Source organism: Monodon monoceros, unplaced genomic scaffold (assembly GCF_005190385.1).
Source record: "Monodon monoceros isolate NGI ecotype Baffin Bay Population unplaced genomic scaffold, NGI_Narwhal_1 Super_Scaffold_16, whole genome shotgun sequence".
In the NCBI taxonomy this organism is placed as follows: domain Eukaryota; kingdom Metazoa; phylum Chordata; class Mammalia; order Artiodactyla; family Monodontidae; genus Monodon; species Monodon monoceros.
Window position 1 is genome coordinate 70,270,486 of NW_021703772.1, and position 26,795 is coordinate 70,297,280.

General features: G+C 38.0%; 1 protein-coding gene across 12 annotated transcripts in view; it reads right to left on the bottom strand.

Annotated features, from left to right (window-relative positions):
- The window catches only part of TANK (TRAF family member associated NFKB activator), an 88,775-nt gene that overhangs the window by 54,700 nt on the left and 7,280 nt on the right, over positions 1 to 26,795 (bottom strand). For 4 of the 12 annotated variants that reach the window (XR_003793809.1, XM_029224432.1, XM_029224431.1 and 1 more), the window contains exons 1-2: positions 18,464 to 18,809; positions 577 to 724 (exon numbers count right to left, since the gene is read on the bottom strand). Coding sequence is in view for 11 of the 12 variants with exons in the window: in XM_029224432.1 (XP_029080265.1) it covers positions 577 to 724; positions 18,464 to 18,729 (414 nt within the window). In the remaining variant the exon portion in view is untranslated. The other 8 variants (XM_029224439.1, XM_029224438.1, XM_029224436.1 and 5 more) reach the window with 4 other exon arrangements.

Consider the following 26,795-nt stretch of genomic DNA (forward strand, 5'->3'; position numbering starts at 1 on the left):
AAGATTTGTACAGTCCTCACACCAGCCAAATAACCATGTAAAAAAAAACACAGAAAGGGCTTCCCTGGTGGCGCAGTGGTTGAGAGTCGGCCTGCTGATGCAGGGGACACGGGTTCGTGCCCTGGTCCAGGAAGATCCCACATGCCGCGGAGCGGCTGGGCCCATGCGCCATGGCTGCTGAGCCTGCGCGTCCGGAGCCTGTGCTCCACAACGGGAGAGGCCACAACAGTGAGAGGCCCGCGTATCGAAAAAAACAAAAAACGAAAAAAACACACAAAAATAAAACTAGCTGAGATAATAATACTTCTGACTTTCAGTTTGTCATTTTATTTAAAAATTATTTATGGAAGATAACATTCTTATCTTTCCTCAATACAATCACCTTAAAATGAATTCTTCCCACAGGTCACAATGTTTTTAAAAAAGATAGCAAATAAAAATCTCAAATTTCATCCATTAATATATCACTGTGTTTTAGTTCTTCAAGGCACTTTCTAACAATATAATATTTTCCATTGCACAAGACTCAAATTCCATTTACCGGGGTAAATAACTTTCAAAACCAAAACCACATACCTTTTGCTGTAGCTCTTTTACTGCTGAATCTCTATCCATGCATGCCTGTCGAAAGGCTTCATAAGCTTTATTGAGTTGCTCGCCAATGTTTTTATCCATTCCTCTCTGTCCTGTAGCATCACTATAAATGATGGAGTAAATGACAGGTCTGGAAAATAATTGAAAAAATTAGATAGCTATTAAGTTATATAAATCTCACTTTAAAAATGTACCTCAGGGCTTCCCTGGTGGAGCAGTGGTTGAGAGTCCTCCTGCCGATGCAGGGGACACGGGTTTGTGCCCCGGTCCGGGAAGATCCCACATGCCGCAGAGCGGCTGGGCCCATGAGCCATGGCCGCTGAGCCTGCATGTTCAGAGCCTGTGCTCCGCAAAGGGAGAGGCCACAACAGTGAGAGGCCTGCGTACCGAAAAAAAAGAAAAATGTACCTCAAAGGCAGTTCTATATGGTTTATCATGAACATTATAGCACCAAGTACTATCAAGTTTTATAAAGGCAAAAAAGCCTCATTTAAAATCCTGACCAGAAATATTGTGAAACCTTAACTTCTACAATTTTTAAATATTTTTTACTAATGTTTAAGGAGCAATTAGGGTTCCAGTTCACAAAGATGCTACTTTGCACATGGTATTCTATAAATGCAAGCTAAAAATGGAAAAATATAAAAGGTCATTTGTTATTACTCTTTATTACAGAAATACACAACAGGATTAGCAATGTGAGAAGGGACTTCTTTTTACTAAATGGACAGTTATTCCCACTTACAAGGTAAATGCTTGCTACACTGAAATTAGAGCAAAATTAAGTAGATAAATGTTTGTGGATGGAGTTCACACTGTTGTTATCACAGAGCAATTAAAATGTGTGAAAATGCTCTTATTTTAGCACAAGATCTAGGGAGAGCTGCCGTTGGACTCTACATTAAAAAAGAAAAATCACATCCCATCAGTCCTACCCCTATGCTCTATTAGTTTGCCAACTTTTTTGCTATTTCTGAACTACAGGTGATTTACTCAGTGGAGGTAATTTATTTTTATCATCTCAACTTGCATAACATCTCTAACGACATTCCCTGACTCTGAGCAGAGGGTCATCTAATGACTGATTCTTCCTGTCAAGCTGTAAAAACCACACCACAGAGCCTTTCTCTTAATCCTCTGAAAGCCAGAGTAGACAAAGTTCTCTATCAGTCATAGGGGATTTTGGGGGTAGCAAATTATTTCACTCCCTTATGATTAGAAATCCTTCATAACCGTCTCTAACCTTTTATAACACCTTTATTTTATCGTCGGGTATACATGCTTTAAAAAACTTTCAGTATTTTACATTAAGATGTTCATATAACATAAATTCACCATTCTAAAGTATACACTTCTGTGGTTTTCAGTATATTCACAATGTTGTGTAACCATCACCAATATCTAATCACAAAACATTTTTATCACCTCAGAAAGAAACCCTGTACCTATTAGCAGTTAGTCCCAATTCACATCTCCCCTCTATCCCCTGACAACCACTAATCTACTTCCTGACTCTATGGATTTGCCTACTTTGGATGTTTGGAGTCATAAAATACATGGCCTTTGTGTCTGGCTTTTTTCATGTAGCATAAAATTTCCAACCTTTATCCATGTTGTCGCATGTAACAGTACTTCATTGCTTTTTATGTCTGAATAATATTTCATTTTATGAATATACTACATTTTGTTTATTCATTTCTCAGTTAATGGACATTTGGGTTGTTTCCACTTTTTGGTTATTTTGAATAAAGCTACAATTTGTGTATATATATCTGTGTGAACATATGTTTTTAATCTCTTAGATATATGCTTGGGAGCAGAATTCCTGAGTCAGATGACAATTATGTTTAACTTTTTGAGGAACTGCCACAGAAGTTCCAGACGTTTCCACAGAAGCTGTACCATTTTATATTTCCACTAGCAACGTACAAGAGTTCCAATTTCTCCACATCTTCACCAATAATTGTTGTCCATTTTAAAATTATATGCTAGGATCCTAGTGGGTATGAAGTGATACCTCATCACAGTTTTGATGTTGAGCATCTTTACAGTGCTTATTGGTCATTTGTATATCTTCTTTGGAGAAATGTCCAGTCAAGTCCTTTGCCCACTTTTCATATATACATACATATATATATATAATTTGTAATATTTTCTCCCATTCTATAGATTATCTTTTCATTTCTTTGATAGTGCCCTTTGACAAAGTTTTTAGTTTGATGAAGTCCAATTTATCTATTTTTTTTTGTTCTTGTGCTTTTCATATCATATCTAAGAAACCATTGCCTAACCCAAGATTACATGGATTTTCACCTGCATTTCCTTTTAGAAATTTTATAATTTTAGCTTTTACATTTAGACCTTTGATCCATATTGAGTTAATTTGTATAATATGGTATGAGGTAGGGCTCCAGATTCATTCCTCTGCATGTGGCTAGCCAGTTGTCCTGGTATCATTTGTTGAAAAGGCTTTTCTTTTCCCACTGAATGCCCTTGGCAGCCTTGTTGAAAATCAGTTTACCATAAATCACAATGCCCTTTTAAATACCTAGGTAATATTTCAATCCCATCAGCCAGTCTTTCATTTTAAGATATGAAATACACTCCTAAGTTATTTTCTAGGCTTGATAAAAACAATTTCAAGGATTTTATTATGGGGATTACAGTGTCTTTACCTTGTGAAGCAATGAAAGAATGATATACTTTTTAGGCATTCCACTTGAAATTTGTTTTTACTGCTACTTCTGATAGATGGAAAAGATGAAATACTGTTAGGATAATTAACATTGCCAGGATCTCTGACATACCATAGACACTATGGAAACATGAGTAATTAGCATGAACACAAAGCATCACTTGGAGTATTTATTTAGATATTATCATTCAAAAAATTGATTTAGGGTGGCTTAAAAAAAACACAAGATTAAAAATAAGTATATAAGCAGGAAAAGAAAAATAAGGGTAGGTAGCTAAAGGGACTATAGTATACTATAATATGCTCATGCAGAAATTAGATGATTTAAGTAGCTAAGTGGCTAGGTTGTCTATCACTGTCTTAATAAGCTGCAGATGTCATAACAAATTGTCAATGTAAACCACACCTATATTTATCTGGGACAAACAAGAAGCTTGAATTGGGAACCCATCTAGTTTCTTGTTTTGTTCTATCACTGGCTGACCCTGTGAGCTTAGTTCAGGGCCACTAAATCTTTTGGGACTCAAGTTTCTACCTCTTCAAAACAAAAAAGATGTCTGGATTCAATTTCTAAGAAACTTCTTTGTTCTACGGTTCTTGAGTCTGTGAATCTAAAAATGCATGTCTGTTCCATCAAGAAGGTGCATTCTTGCTTTTAAAAATGTAAATACAGTACTAAAAACAGCTGCATCATATGCAAGTAAATCATGTGCAGCCTTCATTTCAGTTCCTTGAATTAGATCACACAAATGTCACTAGGAAGAGTTACTGAGTAAATTCCACATGGATGCATCCTATTTCCTGAAATAAGAATGTATGCTGGGGAGATATGATTCAGGTCAATACAACTAAATAAATGATACATTTAATTCCTATCTCACAACAAAGAAGAAAATTGGGTGTTAGATCAGTGACACTGACCAGAGAAAAAGGAAACAGTCTCTGGGACCCAGTTAATTAAATTGGACAGATTTCAAATATTAACACTCTGAACTTTAAAGCCACTTGTTCCTCTATTTTTTAAAGCATTTGTTAAGTGTAAAATTAATTTCACAATTTAAGAGGCAGTCACAGTTCAATTACATTTTGGTATGCCTTCTGCAAAACTTGCCAGGCTCCAGGGAAATGGTTTTATTTACAATAAACATGCTCAAACTCAAATCAAATGGCCACTCTCATCCCCTAAACCCAGGAGGTCCAAGCTAGAGCCAGCTCTGCCTTGGAAACATTCTTCTAGTTATGGCTTCACTCTTTTAAATGTATTTTAAGGAAAGCCTTCCGTGGTAATTTCTTTATTTCTGGGTTTGGTTTACTAGTTTCCTCATACCACACAAGGAAAAACTTAACTCAATGATGCCCAAGACAGTATAGCTGGGTGGGCAGAATACAAAGCATCCCACCCCCAGGGTAATCCTGGCTTCAGGATAGTCCTGTCACACCTACCTCTATTCCTCTGACAGAAGTCCCTTTTTTCCTTTGGGTTGTTCCTGTAAGATGGAAAATGGAGGGTGGCAAGTTCCTATTCTGCCTCCCAGGTCCAGCATGTGCTTGCACAGGAAGAAGTACTAAGAAAATCCCTGGGCATCAGGCTGCTTCCTCTTTCATTGATCCTTGGTTCATAATGAAACTGTTCTAGGATAGGAGAATCAGCCTGCATGAGGGCAATAATTTTATTTTCCCTTGGTAAAATTTCCCAGCTCCAACAAAGCTGTGTCAACTACTAGGGCCAAACTTTGATTTCAATAAAATATATACCATTATGATTCAATTAAATTAGAAAAACTGAAGTAGTTGTTCGCTTAATACATGTAAGGCACTATGTGGGATGCAGCAAGCGGCTTTAGGGACAGTGCCACCTTAATGTTGTGTTCCTTTTACTAAGTTTTTCACCAGCTCTTCATTTCCTGTTACTCGTATTCCAATCTGACTGATAAGGCTCAGAGGAGTTAAATGACCTGCATACAGCTACAAAGCTATAAGCAAGTGACTGGGACTAAATCTTTGAAACTCTTAGTTCAAGGATTGTTTATTAAAGCCAGCTGCAAAGTATTCTCCTAAAATGCCATGATGGATACTTCATTCCATAAAACATTTACTGAGTGCCAATAAAAAACAAAGCCTGGGCTGGGCGCCACTGATGTAGTGAAAACAAAACAGACATGAAACCTACCCTGACGAAGGCACCATTAGCTGTAACTTAACGAATATGTATGAGTACCTGGAGATATTTAAAGGCTAGAGTTTGGAAAGGAGAGTGCTCACATCAATTTACAAGGTTTAGGACAGGCTTTGAGAGGTAGATGGCATTTGACTTGGGTTTTGAATTATGGGTAGGAATGACCTCACCCATTCCTTTTATTTGACTGTCAAATAGCAGTCATCCTTTCTAAAACAGGTTCCTGACAGTTATAAAGATTTTTTTTGTGTGTGCTAGATAATATCCATTCTTCACTAAAACAGCCCAGGATTACACACATTTCTTATGCATTGTTCAGTTTGAATTTCCAGATCAGGACAACTCTGCAAACCTGAGACAATTCTTAAGTATAACAATTATGGTTACTTATAGAAGTGATTAATTAGGCTAGTCCTTGTCCATGATGCTTGAAAAGAAGCAAGGGTAGTAATGGAATACAGGACAAGTCCTATACCTGCTCTGGACCTCGATTTTCCTTGCTTTTAAAATGAAGGGGTTACAAGACAATCTCCTTCAACTTTATGACTAGACAGCATTTCTAAACAAATACAGAGTATAGAAGCTTTTGCTTGGCAAATATAGTGATTTATTTTTCCTCATAAATGATATCATAGATTTAAAAGTTACAAGCCAGTTGATATGGTAATTCATTTAAAGATAATGAGAAGTATGGAATAAAGTTATATGGGATGTCCTAGAAGAGATATGATACTGTGAAAATATGTGATATGAAAATACATGATGTAACACTGTGAAAATTAATGACTTTCTTTATTTCATCACAATTATATAGTCCCTCCTAACACTTTACTAGGTAGAATGAAAAAAAAGTACAGGCTTTGAATTCAGATCTCAGATCTGCAGTTTTCTAGCCATTTACTTAGCTTCTCTGAGTATTAGTTTTCTTATACATAGTTTGTAGGTTTATTGTGAACATTGAGATCATATATGAAACAATTTCTGTTAACTGTTCCTCAATATCCATTCTCTCCTCTTCTAGTATTCCTGATTTTTAGCTGATGTGGTCATGTGACTGTGTTCTGGTCATCGGCAAGTAAGTGTAACTTCCAAGACAAGCTCTCTTCTTTTTCCCTTTCCCAGTTGGATGGAATATTGTGGTTAGTCACCCGAAACACTGTGGTGAGGGCAACACTTCCAGGATGGTGGAACAAGGAGATGTGGAACAACAAGAATGAAGATGCCCAGGTCCTTGACACTGTGGAACTGCCAGATCTGCTCTGGACATCTTATACTTTGAATTGTAATACGTGAGAGAAACAAAATATCTGTCTTATTTGTTTAAGCCAGTGTCTTTGGGGGTCTCTTAAGAGAGGAGCTGAGCTGTATCCTAACTGGTACAATATCCAAGACTGGTTCAGTGCTGAACACACAGTAGCTTCTCCTTTTTCCATGGGAAAGAGACAAACTCATAGACTTTGCCTTATAAGCTGTAATTAGAGCTTATAATTTAGTAAGGCAGAAACACATGGAAATGATTAACCATATTAATAGATCAATTATAAATGTGTAAAAATGTATAAGCGTATCTTGATAGGCATCTGGGAAACATAGGTAGAAGCATTTGTAGGAACTGACCCAAAGGCTCACTCAAGATTTGTACATTTCATTGTATTTAAGTTTTATCTCAAAGGAAGAAGAAAAGAAAGAACTGTTAAATAGAGTATAAGCAGGAAAAAGGCTCAATAGAAGGAACAATTAACATGAGAGGAACTGTGGAAGGCTTCACAGAGGATCTGATGCTTACACTGGGACCTGAAATATGAGAAGGATTTCAACAAGTAGAGAATGAGAGGGGAAAGAACATTCACTCTGAAGGAGCAGAGGCTCTGAGAAATCACTAGTATAGTGCATTTAGGGACTGGTGGTGAGTATTGTATTTATGAAAGTAAGGTGTATGTACAGACAGGATGGAGAGGTCAGGGTGCTAAGACAGGTGCATAGTCAGGGCCACCATGTGTGATTGTGCTGCACTGAAAGAACCCTATAGGTACCGTTCATGTAGACCATAATTGGAAAGAGTTACACCCTAGAGTTACAGAGTGCACTAACTACATAAACTATACTACACAGCAGATTAGATACGGCCAGACTGCAGTAGACCTTGAATGTCACTCTAAGAAATTTAGACTTTAACTTGCTAACATTAAGGAATAATGGAGGATTGTCAAGCAGGAGATGGATATGTTTTAGAAAGGTTAACTGGATACCAGCAGGGAATATAAACAAATGAGGGAGACAAAGTGAGGATATCCATAAGAAACTACTGTTGTGTATTCTGGGCGAAAGATGAGGGCTTAAACTAGAGTAGGGAAAACGAAAGATGAATGAATTCAAGAGACATTTTAAAGGTAGAATCAACAGGATTTGTTGGCCAACTGGATCTGTACAACAGACAAGAAGGAAGCGTTCAGGGCCCAGCAATTCTGAATCAGTTGGCCTGGGAAGGAGTCCTATAATCTATATTTTAATAAGTAATCAGGTTATTTTGTTAAAGATAGTTCACCAGCCATATTCTTCAAAAATTAGGCAAACAGTGATGCTAGTCAGCCACAGAGAAACAGGAAGAAATGCTGAGGGGGAGACGAGAGGATACTGAATTCAATTTTGAACAAAAGTGCTAACAGAGACATAATTAACAACAGTCAGGAAAAATGTACCAATTGAGTGATAATGAAATCTAAAGGAAGAAATGATGGCTAAGTATGCCTTCCCTCCTGCTTATATTCTTAAAGTTTTTAATGTCCTCTGATACTGGTTGACAGTCAACCAGGCCAAAATCTTTTTACCAAAAAAGAAACAAACAAACAAAACCCTTACATTTTTTAAAAGAAAACAGTGGAGGGAGAAAGAAGCAATACTTGTTATTGTACCACTTTGTGTCACAAGATGCACACTTTTTTTCTCCCAAATATAAACCAAAAAAGAGGATAGGCCCACTGGACAACGTCAGAAGGAAAACTAGGATATGCATAAAATAGTAAGGCATTTTAGTATAAGTCTGTTACCTTATATGAAGAGATTATTAGCCAAACAGGTATCTAACGTTCTGTTCTGTTAACATTTATACAGTGTTAAATAACAAGAAAAATAACTTTCTGGTAGAGTGAATGTGTTATTTTTCTTAAGTCTCTCTCTTCTACTCTACCAAATTTATGATAATGAAATAGTATTATTAATGATCTTTCACAAGAGTAGAACATTTGTACCTATCTTCTGGTTTTAATTTAAAAAGTGTGAAAAAATATTTTCAGTAATCTTAAAAAGGTCCCCCCAACCAGAAGAGATGACACAGGTTGCACCAGATTCATAAAGGACAAAGTTGTTTTTGAAAAAGAAGTAGTTAAAATCTCATGAGTTAACAGATTAGGGGCCCCTCCAGCATCTCTGAGTCATTTACTAAATCATAACCACTACGAAAGGAGAGAGCTCTTCTATGAAAAGAGAATGAAACTTCAGGAGACAGAGGACCTTTTCACAAAAAGGTCTATTTTCTCTTAAATCGCAGTTGAAATCGCTGAACAGTCATTTAGCTTACCAATGATAAATGGGAACAGGCAAAAGCCTACATAATTATAAGCTGTACTCTGTGCTCTTAATTACCAGCACAGAACTCTACGGCTCTTCATACTGCTGCTTTTAATTTCCCTGAGGACACCTAGAGGCTGCTGGGCAAATGTTTGCAAGTCACAACTTGTCTTATTAGAAGTAACTGAGAGAACTCCAGTGAGAAAATAAATAAGGTTTCAGAGATATCCAGATCTCCATTCCTAGTCATTCCCAAGATGTTTAGGTTGTGACTTTAAATGTATAATATGATAAAAGTTTAAAACCAGATACAGTATTTTTATATCATGCAACACACTTTCTTACTCCTACTGTTGAATACTCCTGAAGACAGGACCAAAAATCCCTGGGTAGCCTGACAAACCAACTTCTCAAACCTGCCTCTGTGCCAAAATTACCCAAATCTCTACTCTTTTCAAGGCCACTCCAGTTTTCCTCAAACGTGAATATTCAGGTCTAGTTAAGTCCCAGATCCCAAATGTGAATATTCAGATCTAGTTAAGTCTAGCTTGTTATGCTACCCTACTGTGGAGGAGCAAGAGTTTATTAAAAAATTTGATTCTGTTTCATTTCCTTTTGCATCTGGAAAAAATTAAAAAGATGCTATAAAATAAGATTCCAAATCTTATTTTTAACTGAGACCACATCTTGTGTAAAATGTGTTAATTTCTCTCTTAATACAAGTTAGAGAATCAAAATTAAAAAGCCTAGTCAACCAAAGATAGAATCAGAGTTGAAGTGCAGAAAACATGTCCAGTCTAGATATGCTTGTTGATGGGTGAGAGTGAATAAGCTGTAACCTTTCTGTGGACCTCGGTTCCCTCATCTGTCCCAGTTTAGAATGTCTGGGGTACAGCATGCTGTAGGACATGGGTTCCCAACCTGTCAGTACATTAGAATAATCCAGGGCAGTTTCAAAAAACAGATCAGCCACCCCTGTCCAAGACTTCTTGGATCATAAATTTTTTTGGTGGAGAGGGGGCGGTGAGGGGAGGAAGAGGGAGAAGCAAGTGTGAGAGATTTAGAATCATTGCCATAGGGGATCAAGTCATAACTGGGAAAGCACTGTACTCTGTAAAACACTACACAAATATGCACCAAGGCGGGGAAATAGGCTTTCATAAAGTGTCCTTTTGTTCCACAGTGATCTGCTTTATGAACTGTTCCAAAAGAAGTGTATAGAATTGAGAAACAAAAATAGCAGTTGCTAAGGTAGATGTTCTTAAAAAAAAAAAAAAGGTATTTTGATACTTTGGCAGATGGTCCAGAGCAACAGCACTCTTGTTGATCTTGGTTCCATGAAATTACCACAATTCATCAGTCTATGTGACAACTGTTTTCTCTATTAATGGAAGAGACACCATTAATGGCATTTGCACTGAAGTTCATGCTGAAAGAGAAATCTGAGTGTGACCAGAGTTCTCCCACCAAGCAGTCCTTATAACTTGATTCTACCCCTACCAATACTCTAAATCATCTCAATTCTAATTAAATTCTCTATCTACAGATAGTTTAGAAAGGGCATAGATCCCAGTGCCATGCCTTCAATCTGAAGATTCACAGCTATGAACCAGAAGGACAATCTTAGTCTTATAATTGAATGGGAAGCTTCCCAACAGTGGTAGTGGTTCCCTATTTCCTCCTGGGAAACCTTAGGGACAGGGGTAGAGACTGACACCTGCTGAGGTAAAAATTGCTTGCTACTTTACATAAACTACCTTATTTTAATGTTCCCTTTCCAGATAAGGAAACTGAGCTTCAAAAGGTTAAATACGTTGCCTGAGTTCAATGAATTAGAAAATGGAAGACCCAGATAAAGCCAGGTCTCTTTGATGTGAAAGTCCAACATCCTAGCTCTTTTCACCCTAATTTAGTTTTTATTTTATTTTTAATCAAAGCATAACACATCTACATTTTAATGAGTAAAATAACTTTATAAGGTTTAAGAAAAACAGTAGTACCTTACTCTCCTCCCTTCCCATTTCCTGCTTCACCTTGGCAACAATTTTCAGCTCTTTTGGTTGATTCCTCTTTTTTTTTTTAATAAATTTATTTTTATTTTATTTTTAATTTTTGGCTGTGTCAGCTCTTCGTTGCTGCACGCGGGCTTTCTCTAGTTGCAGCGAGCAGGGGCTACTCTTCGTTGTGGTGAACAGGCTTCTCATTGCAGTGGCTTCTCTTGTTGTGGAGCACGGGCTCTAGGAGTGTGGGCCTCGGTAGTTGTGGCACGTGGGCTCAGTAGTCGTGGCACGCGGGCTCTAGAGTGCAGGCTCAGTAGTTGTGGTGCACGGGCTTAGTTGCTCCACGGCATGTGGGATCTTCCCTGACCAGGGCTCGAACCCATGTCCCCTGCGTTGGGAGGCGGATTCTTAACCACTGTGCCACCAGTGAAGTCCCTTTTGGTTGATTCTTTTTGGTATTATCTCTGTATCTCTAAATAACATGCTAATATTGCCACTACTGATTTTTCAGTTTTACTTGTCTTCCCACTATGCAAAATAAGGATTCAGCTCTCTTTAAAATCTCCCCTCCCTTTATATCCTCTCCATTCTCCTCATATAGTTATATCCTATTTTTTGGTTAGATTTGCATTCCACTTTAACTTTCTTATGACTACGTAATGCTATTCACTGCTGAGCCATATAATATACTATGGCTCCTTTTCCTTTCCTGAAAAACATTTTTCCTGAAAAAACTTCATGTTTGTTTCATTTCTTATTATCATTACTACAACTCCTCAATCCATTGAGACACTTCAATTATTCTATCAATTTCATCTTCCTAGAAGAATCTCTCCTTGAGCTTTCTGACTTGCTCAAGTCTAGATTTGTTGATTTCTATACCTAGAGGAAAGCCTTCATCTTGAGACCTTCTTTCAACTTGAATTTGATGATTCCCTTTATTCACCTCTCTCTCTAGCTGAATCCCTCATTTTCAGTATCCCAAATCTTCATCCTTCTTGTTTTACTCCCCAATTTGGTGGAGTAAACCTTCTAGTAGCTTCCTGATAAAGTGCCTGGAAAGTAAATTTTTTGAGACCCTGCATAACAGAAAATATCTTTACCCTCAGATTTAAATGACAGTTTGCCAGGTTAAGAGTTCTAGGTTGGAAGTAATTTTTCCTCAGAATTTTGTAAGTTTTACTATGCTCCCTTTTGTTTTTGTTGAAGTCCAGAGCCATTTTGATTTCTGATCTTGTACTTAACCCATGTGGAAATTCACCCTTCAGTTCTTGCAAATTTTCTTGAATAACTTTTTGAGCAATTTCATTCCTTCTGTGTCCCTTTCTGTGACTCCTACTATCTGGATGTTAAATTTTCTGAAGTGGTACTCTAACTCCTCCCACCCTCCTTCTTCTTGTTTGTTTATTTATTTATTTTTAGCTGCATTGGGTCTTCATTGCTGCGCGCGGGCTTTCTCTAGCTGTGGTGAGCGGGGGCTACTCTTTGTTGAGGTGCACGGGCTTCTCATTGTGGTGGCTTCTCTTGTTGTGGAGCATGGGCTCTAGGTGCCCGGGCTTCAGTAGTTGTGGCATGTGGGCTCAGTAGTTGTGGCTAGTGAGCTCTAGAGCACAGGCTCAGTAGTTGTGGAGCATGGGCTTAGTTGCTCTGTGGCATGTGGGATTTTCCCGGACCAGGGCTCGAACCCATGTCCCCTGCATTGGCAGGCGGATTCTTAAGCACTGTGCCACCAGGGAAGTCCCCCTCCTTCTTTTTAAACAAACATTTCTTCCCTTATTTTATAGATAAAAATATCTTAAGCCTGTTGTCTTTGACAACCAGCATTATGATACCAAATGATATCTAACCAATCCTGAATAAAAAGTAATAATCAAAGAAAGTAGTGGTGCTTTTGGAGCTCCACTGAGGCTGTAGGTGTATGAGCCAAACAATGGTCTACCACCAATTGCCCAGTTCAACCAGAGCAGCTCAACTGTGATTAGTTATATACATTGGGATTTCAAGTTTGAAAAGAATCACAGGCCTAAAGGTAGATTTCCACCACCTCCACCCCTAAAATGATTTATAAATCTTTAACAAGTCTACTTTTGGTGGACAAGTAGAGACAAGTGTGGGTGATTTAGTAAGTAGAAAAAGGTCCTCTGCTGGGTTTCCCCCACTGCTGAGACTATTCTGCTTCTGGGTAAGTATTCTACCAGGGTTCACACTTGTGGTAAGACGCCAGTTTAAATCTACAGAAGCTTCAGGATGGGGGAAGGACCACATAGAGTAACTATGACGTCTTCCACTCTGCCCTAGAAAAGAAAGTCACCTGCTTTTCCCAACCCCTCAGGGTATGAATAATAATAAGAGTTCATATTCTATCTCAGAAAAGTTGCCATCTTAGCAAACGAAGAGGTGAATAAGTGAGATACATCCTATCTTAGCTCTATGTTTGCCTCCTCACTCACACAAAGCAACAGAAGCAAAAAGCAGAAAATAAGTCAACAATGTAGTATATACACATAAATAAAATAACATCCTCTGTCTTAGATGGTTAAGGTAAACCTTTAAAGACACTAAAAAGTATGTATGTTTTCCTTGCCTGAAGAGAGGAAATGGAAGAGAACTGTCACTCCTGACATTTACTTACGATCATTTCCCACTTTTAAGAAAGTTCCATAACACAAGCAGCCAATTCCCCAAAATGACAGCTTGCATTTCTGTTCTCACTTTCCAGGTTGTAAACTTCGGTTATGGATATACCCATAGCACACTGCACTACACTGTTACTATGTTCCAATCAGGCAGCTAAAATAATAGAAACTTAAATATCATAGATCCAGTAGTGTCAGAATTTGGATTTTTTTCATAAGCTGGATTGCTAAATGCATCAGGATAAACAAGGTAAGACAATCCCACTGATCAAACCAAAAGCTCCCCAGACCAGGTTCTCCACTTTGCTGGATGTTAAAACTTGGTGAAACTTTTTGTGCTATCTTCTAAGAGTTAAAAGAAGACTTTATAGCCAAAGACCACACCCATGAGTCTCAGCTTTGCCTCATTTCCTTTTTTATCTCCAGTAGGACCTCTCTCAAACTGTTTATCAAATTCTATGGGTTGAAGTGCAAAACTAAATAGTATTAACACCAAAAAGGAAATTAGGCATGTGATGTTCTACCCATCTGAGGTAAACATAAACACTGCATTGCTCAGTTGTGGTTGGTTGAATCCCTGGATGTGGAACTGCCAGTATGGTGGAACCACAGATACGGAGGAACCTTAGATACAGAAGGCTGACTGTAAAATATATGCAGATTTTCAACTGAGCAGAGGGTTGGCATGCCTAACCCCTGTGTTGTTCAAGGATCAACTGTAGTTAGAATAGTGAAGTTTTACATCAACAGGCTATCTATTTTTTACCATTTCCTTACAGATAATAGGTATGCTTTTAAAAAACATGCAAGTCTTCATTTATTTAGGGCATGCCCCCCAAATTATGCCAATAATTATCTGTTCTAGATTAATAGATGATAATTTAAGATACTCAAATATCCAAGCATTGACATAATGCCTGTATTCTTCTGTAAATAACACTTACGAGTGTCTTGAAGTCTCCTCCACAGTTCACAGATGTACACTGCTAAACTCCATTATCTAAGGTAAGAGTCTTGAAAGTAATCAAAAAATATTTAAAATAATCATTTATAAAAGTTAATAACTCTACCAAAGATTACATAATACAATACTATCCACATATTAACAGTAAACCGTTAGCTGAGTAAAACGGTGGGCTTTGGTTGGATGGTTTGTATTCCTTAGAAGCCAGCCCTGTTCTTACGTGTGTGCACAGGCCATGTACATACCTAGATTGTGCTACTGATTTTCACTTCATATTAAATAAGTAAAAGCATGCTGAGCTTGCATATGTTCTCAACCACTCCTTTTGAAACTCCCCTATGGGATTTGGCTAGAGGAGAATGTCAGCTTGGTTACTACCTCTAAAGCAAGAAATTTCCTGGCAAAATTGGGAAGCTGATGACAACAAAGTGGAACTGATGCTTTCTCAGTTGAGTATCCCTCCTGGTTTCTTTCAGGGCATAGAAGAGCTTGCCCATGTAGAAGCAACACTCTTTCCTTCATAAACTGGAGTAGAGAAGAGAAAAAACAGTAAAACACTTTATTATCAGCCTCAGTCTACCTACAGCATTTTCCCAGAACGGGGGGGAAAAAAAAGGTGGGGGACAAAAATAACCAGGATCAGTACAGCAGTTCTTCTTTCTTGACATTATTGGTGTTTCACAACCTTTCTTTTATAAGGATTTACTCTAAGGAGTTTTTGTTTGTTCGCCTTTTAAAGTTCTGGACCTTTTTGCTGAATATTATTGCTGTTTTTAAGAACAATGTACAATTGACCCTTGAACAACATGGGTTTTAACTGCATGGATACACTTACAGGTGAATTTTTTTCCCACTAAATATATACTACACTACTATACTCTCTGAAGTTGGTTGAATCTGAGGATGCAGAACCTCAGACACGGAGGGCTAACTATAAATTACATGCAGATTTTCAACTGCTGGTAGGCTTGGCACCCCTAACCCCCAAGTGTTATTCAAGGGTCCACTGTACTTTCAGATGGGTTCATGAGTGAATTCTTTCAGACCTTCAAATAGAGAGCTCTTAAGCTGTATTTACACCACCTCAGAGCAGAGAAAGAAGGAACTCTTCTCAATTCTTTTTAGAAAATCAGCATAGCCTTGCTATCAAACTCTGCCAAAGATAACAGTAAAAAGATAACTACAGATGAAACTCAATTACTGATTTTAAATAAAAATGTGACCGAAAAGAAACCTATATGCTTAACTATTACACAATGACCAAGTGTAAGGTTGGTTCAAAAACTAGAAATCAAGGGTAAAAATGAACTTATTTACAAAACAGAAGTAGAGCCACAGACACAGAAAACAAACTTATGGTTACCAAGGGGGAAAGCGGGGGAGGGATAAATTGGGAGATTGGGATTCACATATACACACTACTATATATAAAATAGATAACTAATAAGAACTTGCTGTATAGCACAGGGAACTCTACTCAATACTCTGTAATGGCCCATATGGGAAAAGAATCTAAAAAAAAAAGTGGATATATGTATATGTATAACTGATTCACTTTGCTGTACACCTGAAGCTAACATAACATTGTAAATCAACTATACTCCAATAAAAATTAAAAAACAAACAAACAAAACAACAACAACAAAACACCCAAAAATCTACTAAAACAATTTTCCATTCTAATAGGTCAAGGAAGAAAAGCACATGATAGGCCATGATAGATGCCAAAATGCCGTATGACAAAACTCAACTTCTACTCCTGATAAAAATGTTTAGTTAAGTAGTAATGAAAAGACATCATCCTGACAACAAGAAATATACAGACCAAATGAACATTCAACATCTGTTAGTTAAAACTGTTCTCCAAGTGCTAGCCAACGCAAACAGACCAAAAGAAAAAACAAAAAAACCCAACTTTAGGCACAATCCAAAATCCATTCCCTGCAAAAATCCCAGTAGCTAGAAATATTAAAGACACTTCCTTGATAAATAAAATTATTTGAAATTTACTCTAAAATTCATATTTAATGATGACACAGTAAAAACATCCCCAAACTAAGAAATATGATAAGGATGGCCTGAATCAATGTTATTATATACCACTGTTCTGGAGAAGCTAGAAATTTATTAAACCAAAGAAAGAAAGAAGTATAAAGAAGGAGATAAGATTATATTTAGATGACTGTTTCCCTAGAAAATTCAAGAGAAAAAATTTATTACAACTAATAAGTTTAGAAAGTTGGCCAGATATATAAATTATCTACATACCAGTCACAAAATATTACTGGATGGCTAAAACCCCCCCAAAAGTTATGTTTTAATGAAACATAAACAGTTTACTTTAAATTTTACCTGAGAAGAGAATGCAATCACCAAGGATATTTTGAAAAAGGCAAATGAAGAGGGACTTGCTTTATGAATTACTAAAAAGTGCCTAATCAAAGAGACTGGTATTTGTATAGGAAGAGGCAAATAGAACACAGCAACAGAAGAATCCCAAAAAAAAAGACTCATGTACAGGTGGAAATTTACTATATTAAGGTAGTATTTCTAGTCAGTTGGGAAAGAATTGATTTCAGCAAATGATTTCAGGGAAAATGGCTAAACCCTATCTTATACAATGTACAAAAATAATTTTCATATGTTTTAATGAGTAAAGCATACAAAACTATAAAAAGAATTAACAGACAATACAGGAAAATATTTTAATAATTTTTGAGTATGGACAGCATTCTTAAGCGATACAAAACCTGGGCATTTAAACCAAAGACTGATAGTTCTTGAAAATATTTGCCATATAATTCACAGAGGATTAATATATCTGTATCCTAATGAAATACAGATAATTTTGTAGAACAAGAGCAAAATATATAGACAGGCAATATCAAGAAATGGTTAACTACATATGGTACATCCAGGCAAAGGAATACCATACTGACATTAAGATAAAGTAGAGCTACATGTGGTAAGATTTCCACTATATATTTTTCATCTGAAAAACCAGATAATAGAACTTATGCATACATAATCTCATTTTCATAAGAAAGCGAAACAACATGTTTACATACACATGAGAGATGTGGAAGACGTTGGAGTACCTGTGGTTGGGGAGAGGGCTGTGAAGGAGTTACATTTTCTGCTTTATGCATGACTATCACTTTAGGGTTCTCCTCCCCTCCCTAATGAGAGGGGCAAAATAATTTTTCAGCAGAATACAGAGCTTGCTTCTCTGCTACCTCTCGTTTGAAATGTGTATTCCAACCGCGGTAGGGAAGCAGATCACGTTATTTTCCTTCACTTTCATGTCATTTCACTTCCTTTACTACCGTTTCTCTCTTAAGATATAACTTGTCAAATGAATCTGTGAGATAAATGACACTTGACATAGCAAAGGCTGCTCTACTTCTGCCTGTTACAGCATAATAAGAGACACAAAGACTCTTTGGTTTGAGTGTCTTCCCCCTTCTTTCTTCACTTCATGACAAGCACAGCTTGTGACACCCGTAACTCGTCGCTAGTCAGTTTACGCCGCGCTGGGGATTCCACCTAACGCCCGGTTCCCACTGGGGGCAGGGTTTGCTTCTGCTCTTTCCGCCTCAGCCATCTATTCTCTCCGTGACCCTCGGGGAAGTTACCCAACTTCTCATTGACAAGGCTATGATAACACCCCACAGGAAGGCTGAGAGCGAAACTGTGCAATAATCTTGGGGAAAAAACAACAGAAAGAACCGACGAAGTTTTCGGAAGAGTAACAACGATAGTACTAGCTTCTGCAAGGCAGCCCGCGTCCTCAAAGGAGGCTGGGACCTCCAGGCGGGGTTCACTGCTCACCCTGATATCGCAAGCCCTGCCTCCCCGGTGGCTAGCCAAGAAGTCAAGTCACCGAGAGCAGCCGACGCGGAGTCGGGCAGGATCCCTCGCCTGCTGCCGTCGCAGCGGGGTCCGTCGTTGCTGCGCTGACGTCGCGGGCCCGGAAAGCCCCTCCCTGGTCCGCTCGGGGATGGGAACCCAGGTGGTTTCTCTCGCACTAAGTCCCTCCCCACTCTGAGAACTGGTTGTCTCTGCAGCTCCTCGGCTTCTCTCCCTGCGGCGCCCATACGGCCAGCGTCGCTCACACACACAAGTTCTCTGTCGCCGTACCCGACGGCTTCGGACACACCAACTAGCTCACGAAGTTTCTTACTCACAGTTCTCGGCTTCCGCGCCGGTCTCTCACACCTCGGGTCGCCGGCGCCCGGCGGAGTGACTCCAACCGGAAGTTGTTTTCCGTTCCAGTTCAGAGGGCAGCGCCTGCGCGCGGAGCATTAACCCTTCACCCTCCACCTCTCCAGGCCTGGCCTCTCCGGCCCCGCCCCTCCCCGCCCCGCCCACTCTCGCCCCTCATCCAAGCCCCGCCCAGCGCAGCCCCGCCCCTCCTCGCAGGAAAAACCACAGCCACGGAAAGGCATACAATGTCAAGTTTAAAGGTCACCTGAGTGTGTTGGCTAGCTTTTTGCCAAACAACAAATAACAGGGTCTAGCATCACCCAGTGTGTGAGCTGAGAATCACCTGAGAATTACGCAAGAATCACCTGAGAGGCTTGTTAAAGATGTAGATTCACCCCTAGAGATTCCCAGAGTTCAGAGCAACTGGGGTGAAGCCCAGGAACCCGAATTTTCAACATATCCCTATATGAATGTGATTAAGGTGATTAAGCTCCACACTCTGAGAAAAATTACACACACACACACACAAACACACACACACACTTGTTTTTTTCCCCCAACTGGTAACACCTTTCATTAAAAGTTGGATGATTGCTACATGCAAGTAGACCGTTAACATTTCCCATGACTTATGATTCCCCATTATTCCATTTCCTAGCCATGCTTAAATATTCTCCAAGATAGAAAGTTTAGACAGATACCTCAAGAAAAGTTTTAGCTCGAATACCTACTACCTCAGGCAAGTTGCTTAACCTAATGGACATTGATACTCTAAAATCTGACAAATGACAATGATAACCTACATCACTGGATGGATGGTTGCAGAATCAATCCATAATGTAAGCAAAAGTCGTGGTAAAGGTCAGAATGCTCTGTAAATGAAAGGTGTTGTCTGGAGTCACTCATGTCATGCTGGCTCCTTCCCACCACCAAGGTCATCCCTAGGACTCCTTTCAGGAAAAGAGCAGTCAAATCCACAGCACATGTGGAAGCTTCCTGAGAGCACTGAAGGCTGGGACTCTCTACATGGACTGGAGCATAACTGTTCTGGGTGAATGCATGTAGCACTTTCAGAAGCTTCCATGGTGATGACCTACTATTTATTTAATTAAACATTTTTAAAACTCACTATTTTTGCATATATCTGACAATGGTTAATGGTGTTTAAAAAAGACTTTATCACCAAGCACAAGCATACTAAGGGTGCTGAAATAGTGATTTCATAGTAAAGATTAAAGTGACCATGAGTACTGTATATTGTTGTCAGGCAGAGCCTGCTCTAGAACATAGCTCTATATCCATAGACTTGATGAAATTTCCAAAGTTGAGAACACTCCTGTAACACTCCTGTCCTAGTGGTTTTGGCTAAGCCATACCTGGACAGGTCTTCAGTCCATCCAAGAATCTTTATTCATCCTGAAAGTTGCAAGCCTAGCCCTGGAATCTTGAGCTCCTTTTTTCTAGTCATGCTGTCCCATATAACTTAGAAGCTGCTATCTCCCAGGGGAGTCCAGGATCTTGCTCCTCCTAGGATAGTATCTTTTCTCTGTTAGAGCAGAAGGATGGGGTTCTGACTGCCTCAGTTTCTCCCTACATTTCTGAATCATGGATGTTTATACTTCTTTCCTTAGGCCAGTAAGTCCAAGAATTTAAAAATTTGCCAAATTGCTGTGTATTCTACTTGGTTAACTTGAATATTGGGCTTATTTTTTAAAGTCAAAGCCAAAACATAATTTTAAAAACTTTTTTAAAAAAAAACAGAAACTTCTTGTGTATAGCATTATGACCAGTTGAACAGTTTTCTTGTAATAAGTAATTGAGTTAAACATGACAGTACAGCACATTTTAAAAAAGAATTTTTAAGAGTAATTTTAAGTTCACAGTAAATGTGAGAGGAAGATACAGAGATTTACCACATACTCCCTACCCTGAAACATGCATAAGACTGTTTCATCATCAACACTTCCCATCAGGGTGATACGTTTGTCACAATTGATGAACCTACATTGACATACTATTATCATTCAAAGTCCATAGTTTCCATTAGGGTTCACTCTTGGTGTTGTACATTTGATGGGTGTGGACAGGAGCATAATGCCATGTATCTATCATTATAGTATTATACTACAGTATACTGGAGGATACTAGTATACTCTATACACTCTGACATGTATCCATCATTATAGTATCATACTATACAAGAATAATTTCATTGCCCTAAAAATCCTCTATGATCCACCTATTCATCTCTCCCTCTCCCTAATCTCTGACAACCACTGATCTTTTTACTGTCTCCATAGTTTTGCCTTTTCCAGATTGTCATATTGTTGGAATCATACAGTAGGTAGCCTTTTCAGATTGGCTTCTTTCACTTAGTAATATGCATTTGAGTTTCTTCCATGCCTTTTCATGGCTTGATAGATCATTTCTTTTTAGCACTGAATAATATTCCATTGTCTGGATGTACCACAGTTTATTTATCCATTTGCCTACTGAAGGACACCTTGGTTGCTTCAACTTTTGGCAATTTGAATAAAGCTGCTATAAACATTAGTGCACAGGTTTTTGTGTGCACATATTTTCAACTACTTTGGGTAAATACCAAGGAGCGTGATTGTTGGGCTGTAGAGCAAGAGTATATTTAGTTTTGTAACAAGCTGCCAAAGTGCCTTCCAAAGTGGCTGTACCATTTTGCATTCCCACCAGCAATGAATGGGAGTTCCTTTTGCTCCACATCCTCATCAGCATTTGGTGTTGTCAGTGTTCTGGCTTTTGACCATTCAAGTAGGAGTGTAGTGGTATATCATTGTGTTTTAATTTTCATTTCCCTGATGACATATAATGTGGAGCATCTATTCACATGGTTATTTGCAATCTGTATATCTTCTTTTGTGAACTATCTGTTAAGGTATTTGGCCTATTTTAAAATTGGGTTGTTTGTTTTCTTATTGTTGAATTTTAAGAGTTCTTTTTATGTTTTGTATAACAGTCCTTTATCAGATGTATCTTTTGAAAATATTTTCTCCCAGTCTGTGGCTTGTCTTTTCATTCTTTTTACAGTGTCTTTTGCAGAGCAGAAAAATTTAATTTTAACAAAGTCTAACTTATCCAGCACTGCTTTTGAGCAAATTGAAGGAGCTACTTTGACTATTTCTAATTTAAATAGTAGAATTTAATAATACACTCAGAATCTAAAACTGAATTCATGAGCATTTTGAAATATGAAAGTGCTAAACACTTTAAATAAGGAAAGAAAAAATTAAACACACATTTCTTAACTATATATTTTTATCTCTTTCCACTCCCATGATGTTGTAGTCATAAAGAGAAGTGGCTGCATACTGCTCCAATGTCTGAAACATGCATAAATGCTGGGGTAAGTGGATGAGTTTGTGCTAAAACAGTGTCAAACATTTTCCTTTTTTTATAATGATGATGAATTTTTTAGAAATGACATACAATATGTTTTATTAAGGTTAGGAATTGAGTTGGGATATTCATTTGAGGAATAATTCTTTAAAAATGACATAATTTCACTCTAATTTTCCTTATATTATTATATACCTCAGGTTAACAAGTAGTACTGGAGGGTAGGGTGGAATGAAAATGAGAACTGCAGCTTTATTAAAACTATTTCAGGACCTGTTTTCAAAACTGCTTAATATTTTATTGAGAGTTCTGAATATAAATCTAGAAACAAGGAAAGCTGCCAGTATAAACACTTACTACAACTAACTTGGAATGCCAGGTATGCATCAATGGTCTTAGTCAAATCTTTGATGTGAAATATCACTATTAATAGAATCTGGTTGACTTCTGATTTAGGATGACATCTGGACTAGCTGTTTTTGTCTCAGAGTCTCTGAATTAAATGCCTAATGGAAAATCAGAAAAATATGAGAACTCATAATAGCATCAAAAGGCAGGATTGATGACCAGACCCAGCGCATATGGCTGAGAGGCTGTGCCCTGTACAGGGCACTTGGCTGAAATAGGTGCTCACTCACTTGCCAAGCCTTGCTACCTTGGGCTTGAGTCTTCCAGAGTTGCTATAACCCTGCTGATAAGCATCCTACTGACAGAATTTGACAAGATTTTCCACCACTTGCAAGAACTGTAGGGCTGAAATGGACATGAACTTTGTGGTTTGAAGGTGAGCAAACCTGTGACCCTGAAGGATAGTAAGAAAGCTATCTGCCTCATGTCACCTACTAGTGAATTGGACAGTAACCCCACTACTATGTGCTACCTTCAAGTACTATTTTACAACTTGTTGCCCCATTGTCCCCCATTAGTACGTTTTTTTATTATCTATTGATATTTTTGAGCTCTGGTTTGGAGTATACCAACATGATCCCAATGGGAGTGGACAGATGTGATACTCTGTATCTAAGGATATGTGAAGCAAATAATGGAAGGGCCTGGGCAGACAAAGCTGTGTGTTTGACTCTCTGGGAGTTTAGTTTTTCATACATGGCTCCTATCAAGGAAAAGACCAATGATTTTTTCCTGATTAACCAGGAATTCTCTTCTTCATAGTAAAACAACTAGGCAATAAGGGTGAGGGATCTCTGCCTCAGGCCAGTATTCATAGTGACAAAGTTGGTAAATGTTAGCTTTAGATCCAAAAGTTAGCTGTGAACTATGCATGTCTTTATGTCTCCCAGCTCAAGATCTGTGCTGAGGAACTAGTAGAAATCAGGAAGATAATGAGAAGAACCAAATAAAATCCACACATCTGGTTAGTAAGAGCTACACAAACCTTGGAATGAGTTTAATACAAGATATAATATACTTGTATTAATGAGTATAATACAAGATAAAGCATCCCTTTGAAAAGACTGTGCTGCATAAAGGAAGAAGAGCAAAGTCCCCCCAAATCCTAAGAAAATGAGCACTCTAGAAAATGGTTTGCCAGAAGCATAAGTAAGTGGAAAGAATCCAATTTGTATTTTCTGTGATACAAGAGTTGAAATCTAAGACATGATATTGAGCTAAGATAAGAAGGGAGAAGTAAAAACAAAGTTGGGTAAGTTAAGGTTGTAAGGACACAGAACATGCAACATCAAAATTCAAATATTATTTGAACATAATAAAAAATGAAATCCATACTGCAGAATGTTAAATCAATGATTAGAGAAAAAGCTTGAAAAACTCTCTCAAAATGTGAATGGAAAGGAGAAATAGATATTAAATGTAATAGTGGAAAGATAGTGCTCCAACTTCTGAAAAAGAGATCCGAGTAAATGGAACAGAAGTAGCAACTAAAGATATATCAGAATATATCCGAAGTAATACTTTGATATAAGACAATCAGAGATGAAAAGAACTCAGTGAGTTTTGAAATGTATTAATGAAAAGAGCCCAACATTTTTACCTATCCTGATAAAAATTGTAATGTTAAATTATGTATCCATTCATTTATTCAGGAACTATTTTGTGAGTGCTTGCTATATGCTAAAAGTTAGGGCTACAAAGATTACCAAGTCACAGTTCTACCTTAAAAGAACTTAGCGTCTATTGTGGATGATATACATACAAGAAACAGGCAATTGCTATACAGTGTGGTATTACACCATAACAATAAGGGTAAGAATAGGGTACTCAAAAAACACATTGGAAAAAAAAAAAAAAACACATTGGAGAGGCCTTAGTCTAGTCATCAGGGGGTGAGAGAAAGCTTTCTGAATATAAAATATGGAAAAAATTCAATAAGAATACAGATTAAAAAATGAAACTATTTTCAAAGGAAGAAAAAAAATGAAAAATAGACTTAACTTCAACGTTAAACTTCAGAAGCTGAATAGAATAACACGTACAGCAGCCTGAGAAAGATTTGACTTACAAAGTCTATACCCACTCGAATTATCATTTTCATAGGAAAGGAAAACTAAGACATTCTTAGATACCTTATAGTTCAGAGATATTTCACCTATGTCCTGAAATAACTGGACATACACTTCAGTTAGTCAGAAGGGAATCAAAGTGCAAAAACTAAGAAAGGTGAAATTCTGATATAAAAGAAATATCTGTAAATATTTGAAATAATTTAAATATTGGATTAGGTAAAAACTTGTTGCAAATATAATGAGAATATTAAAAGTAATCTTTAAGATATAAGGTCCAAGTATAAATAAATAGTTTAGTAATAATTTGTTCTAAACTTCCAGATTATAGCAACAAAAACTCAAGTGGGTAGAAGAGAGGTAGCAGGAAGGAGAAAGTTCTAATTTACTCATTTTCTTATCTTCTATATGTGAAAACAAGGAAATGATAGGCTCTCATTCTAACAATGATATTATAATTGAACATATATTATTTTAGATTTTTTAAAAAATATAAAGGTAAATAACTACAAGTAGAATTAAAAGCAATTATACTCCAATAAAGCCATTAAAAATTATATGCTTATTGTTTATGTTTATGTTTTTGGCCGCACCTCATGGCTTGTGGGATCTTAGTTCCCCCACCAGGGACTGAACCCTGGCCCTTGGCAGTGAGAGCGAGAGTCCTAACCATTGGACCACCATAGAATTCCCCATTTTTTCATGCTCCCCAATAGAGGAGAAAGAAAGGAAAGCATTGCTCATGTAATGAAGATGTAAAACTCATCCAATAAGGTAACTCTTGTGAGCACTCCTCTGCAACATTGTTTTTGCATGCATTTACTCTGTCCTCATTGTCAACTCTGTCCTCACTGTCACACTCTGACTCTATTATAGACACCCCTTGTTCAGGCCATCATCAAATTCGTATTTACCACACAATCTCCTAACTATTCTCCTAACTTCTTCTCTTGTCAAATTCTAAATTTTATTATGTTCCTTTAGCACCCAAAGTCACTTTCTATTAACCTTAGAATAAAATCCAAACTCTAAACATAGTATGAGGTTTCTTCTTACTTCTCTAGATTCATATCCTGCCTCTTCTTCTGGCTTCTTTCAACACCTCAAATGCTCCGTGTTCTGTCTTTTTCAGGTGTTTGCTAGTGTGTTTTCCTCATACTAGAACATGTTTGCCTCACATTTTGCTTGGTCTATTAAGGCCTCAGCTGAATGGTCTGATCCAAAGCAGGGCCCCACTTGACTTCTCTTCCAGGTTAGAACTATGGGCTCCTATTTCACCCTGTCCTTTCCCCTTTATGACATGCCTCACACTTGAAATTCCAAGACACATATTTGGGTGTTTCTGAAGTTAGGATGGCTATTACAACTAATATTAAAGAAACTTGTAACACAGTCTGAGGCCTAGATGATCATTGCCCTCACAAAGGCAAACTCAAGCTGACATAGGCTAATGCAAGCAGGCTATAAATGAGAGTTCTCATTAAAATTGCCCCAGTCATATGTTGGTATTGCCATTTACTAACCATATGACCAACCTCGAGCTTCAGTTTCTTCTCATGTCAAGTATAGATTATAATAATACTGGTCTCAAAAGTTGTGTGTGGGGCTTCCCTGTTGGCGCAGTGGTTGAGAGCCCGCCTGCCGGTGCAGGGGACACGGGTTTGTGCCCCGGTCTGGGAGGGTCCCACATGCCGCAGAGCGGCTGGGCCTGTGAGCCATGGCCGGTGGGCCTGCGCGTCCGGGGCCTGTGCTTCGCAACGGGAGAGGCCACAACAGTGAGAGGCCCGTGTACCACAAAAGAAAAAAAAAAAAAAGTTGTGTGTGTATGTGTATGTGTACAGTGAGATAATATATGAACAGGACCTGGATTATAGGAGGAACTCAATAAATATTAGCTAATACAGTTGACATTTGAACAATGAGAGGGTTGGGGCACCAACCCCCGTATGCAGTTGAAAATCCACATATAATGTTACAGTCAGCCCTCCATATCCATGGTTCTGTAACTGCAGATTCAACCAACTGCAGATCGTGTAGTACATGTTTATTGAAAAGAATCCACGTATTAGTGGACCCATGCAGTTCAAACCCATGTTGTATAGATAATATCT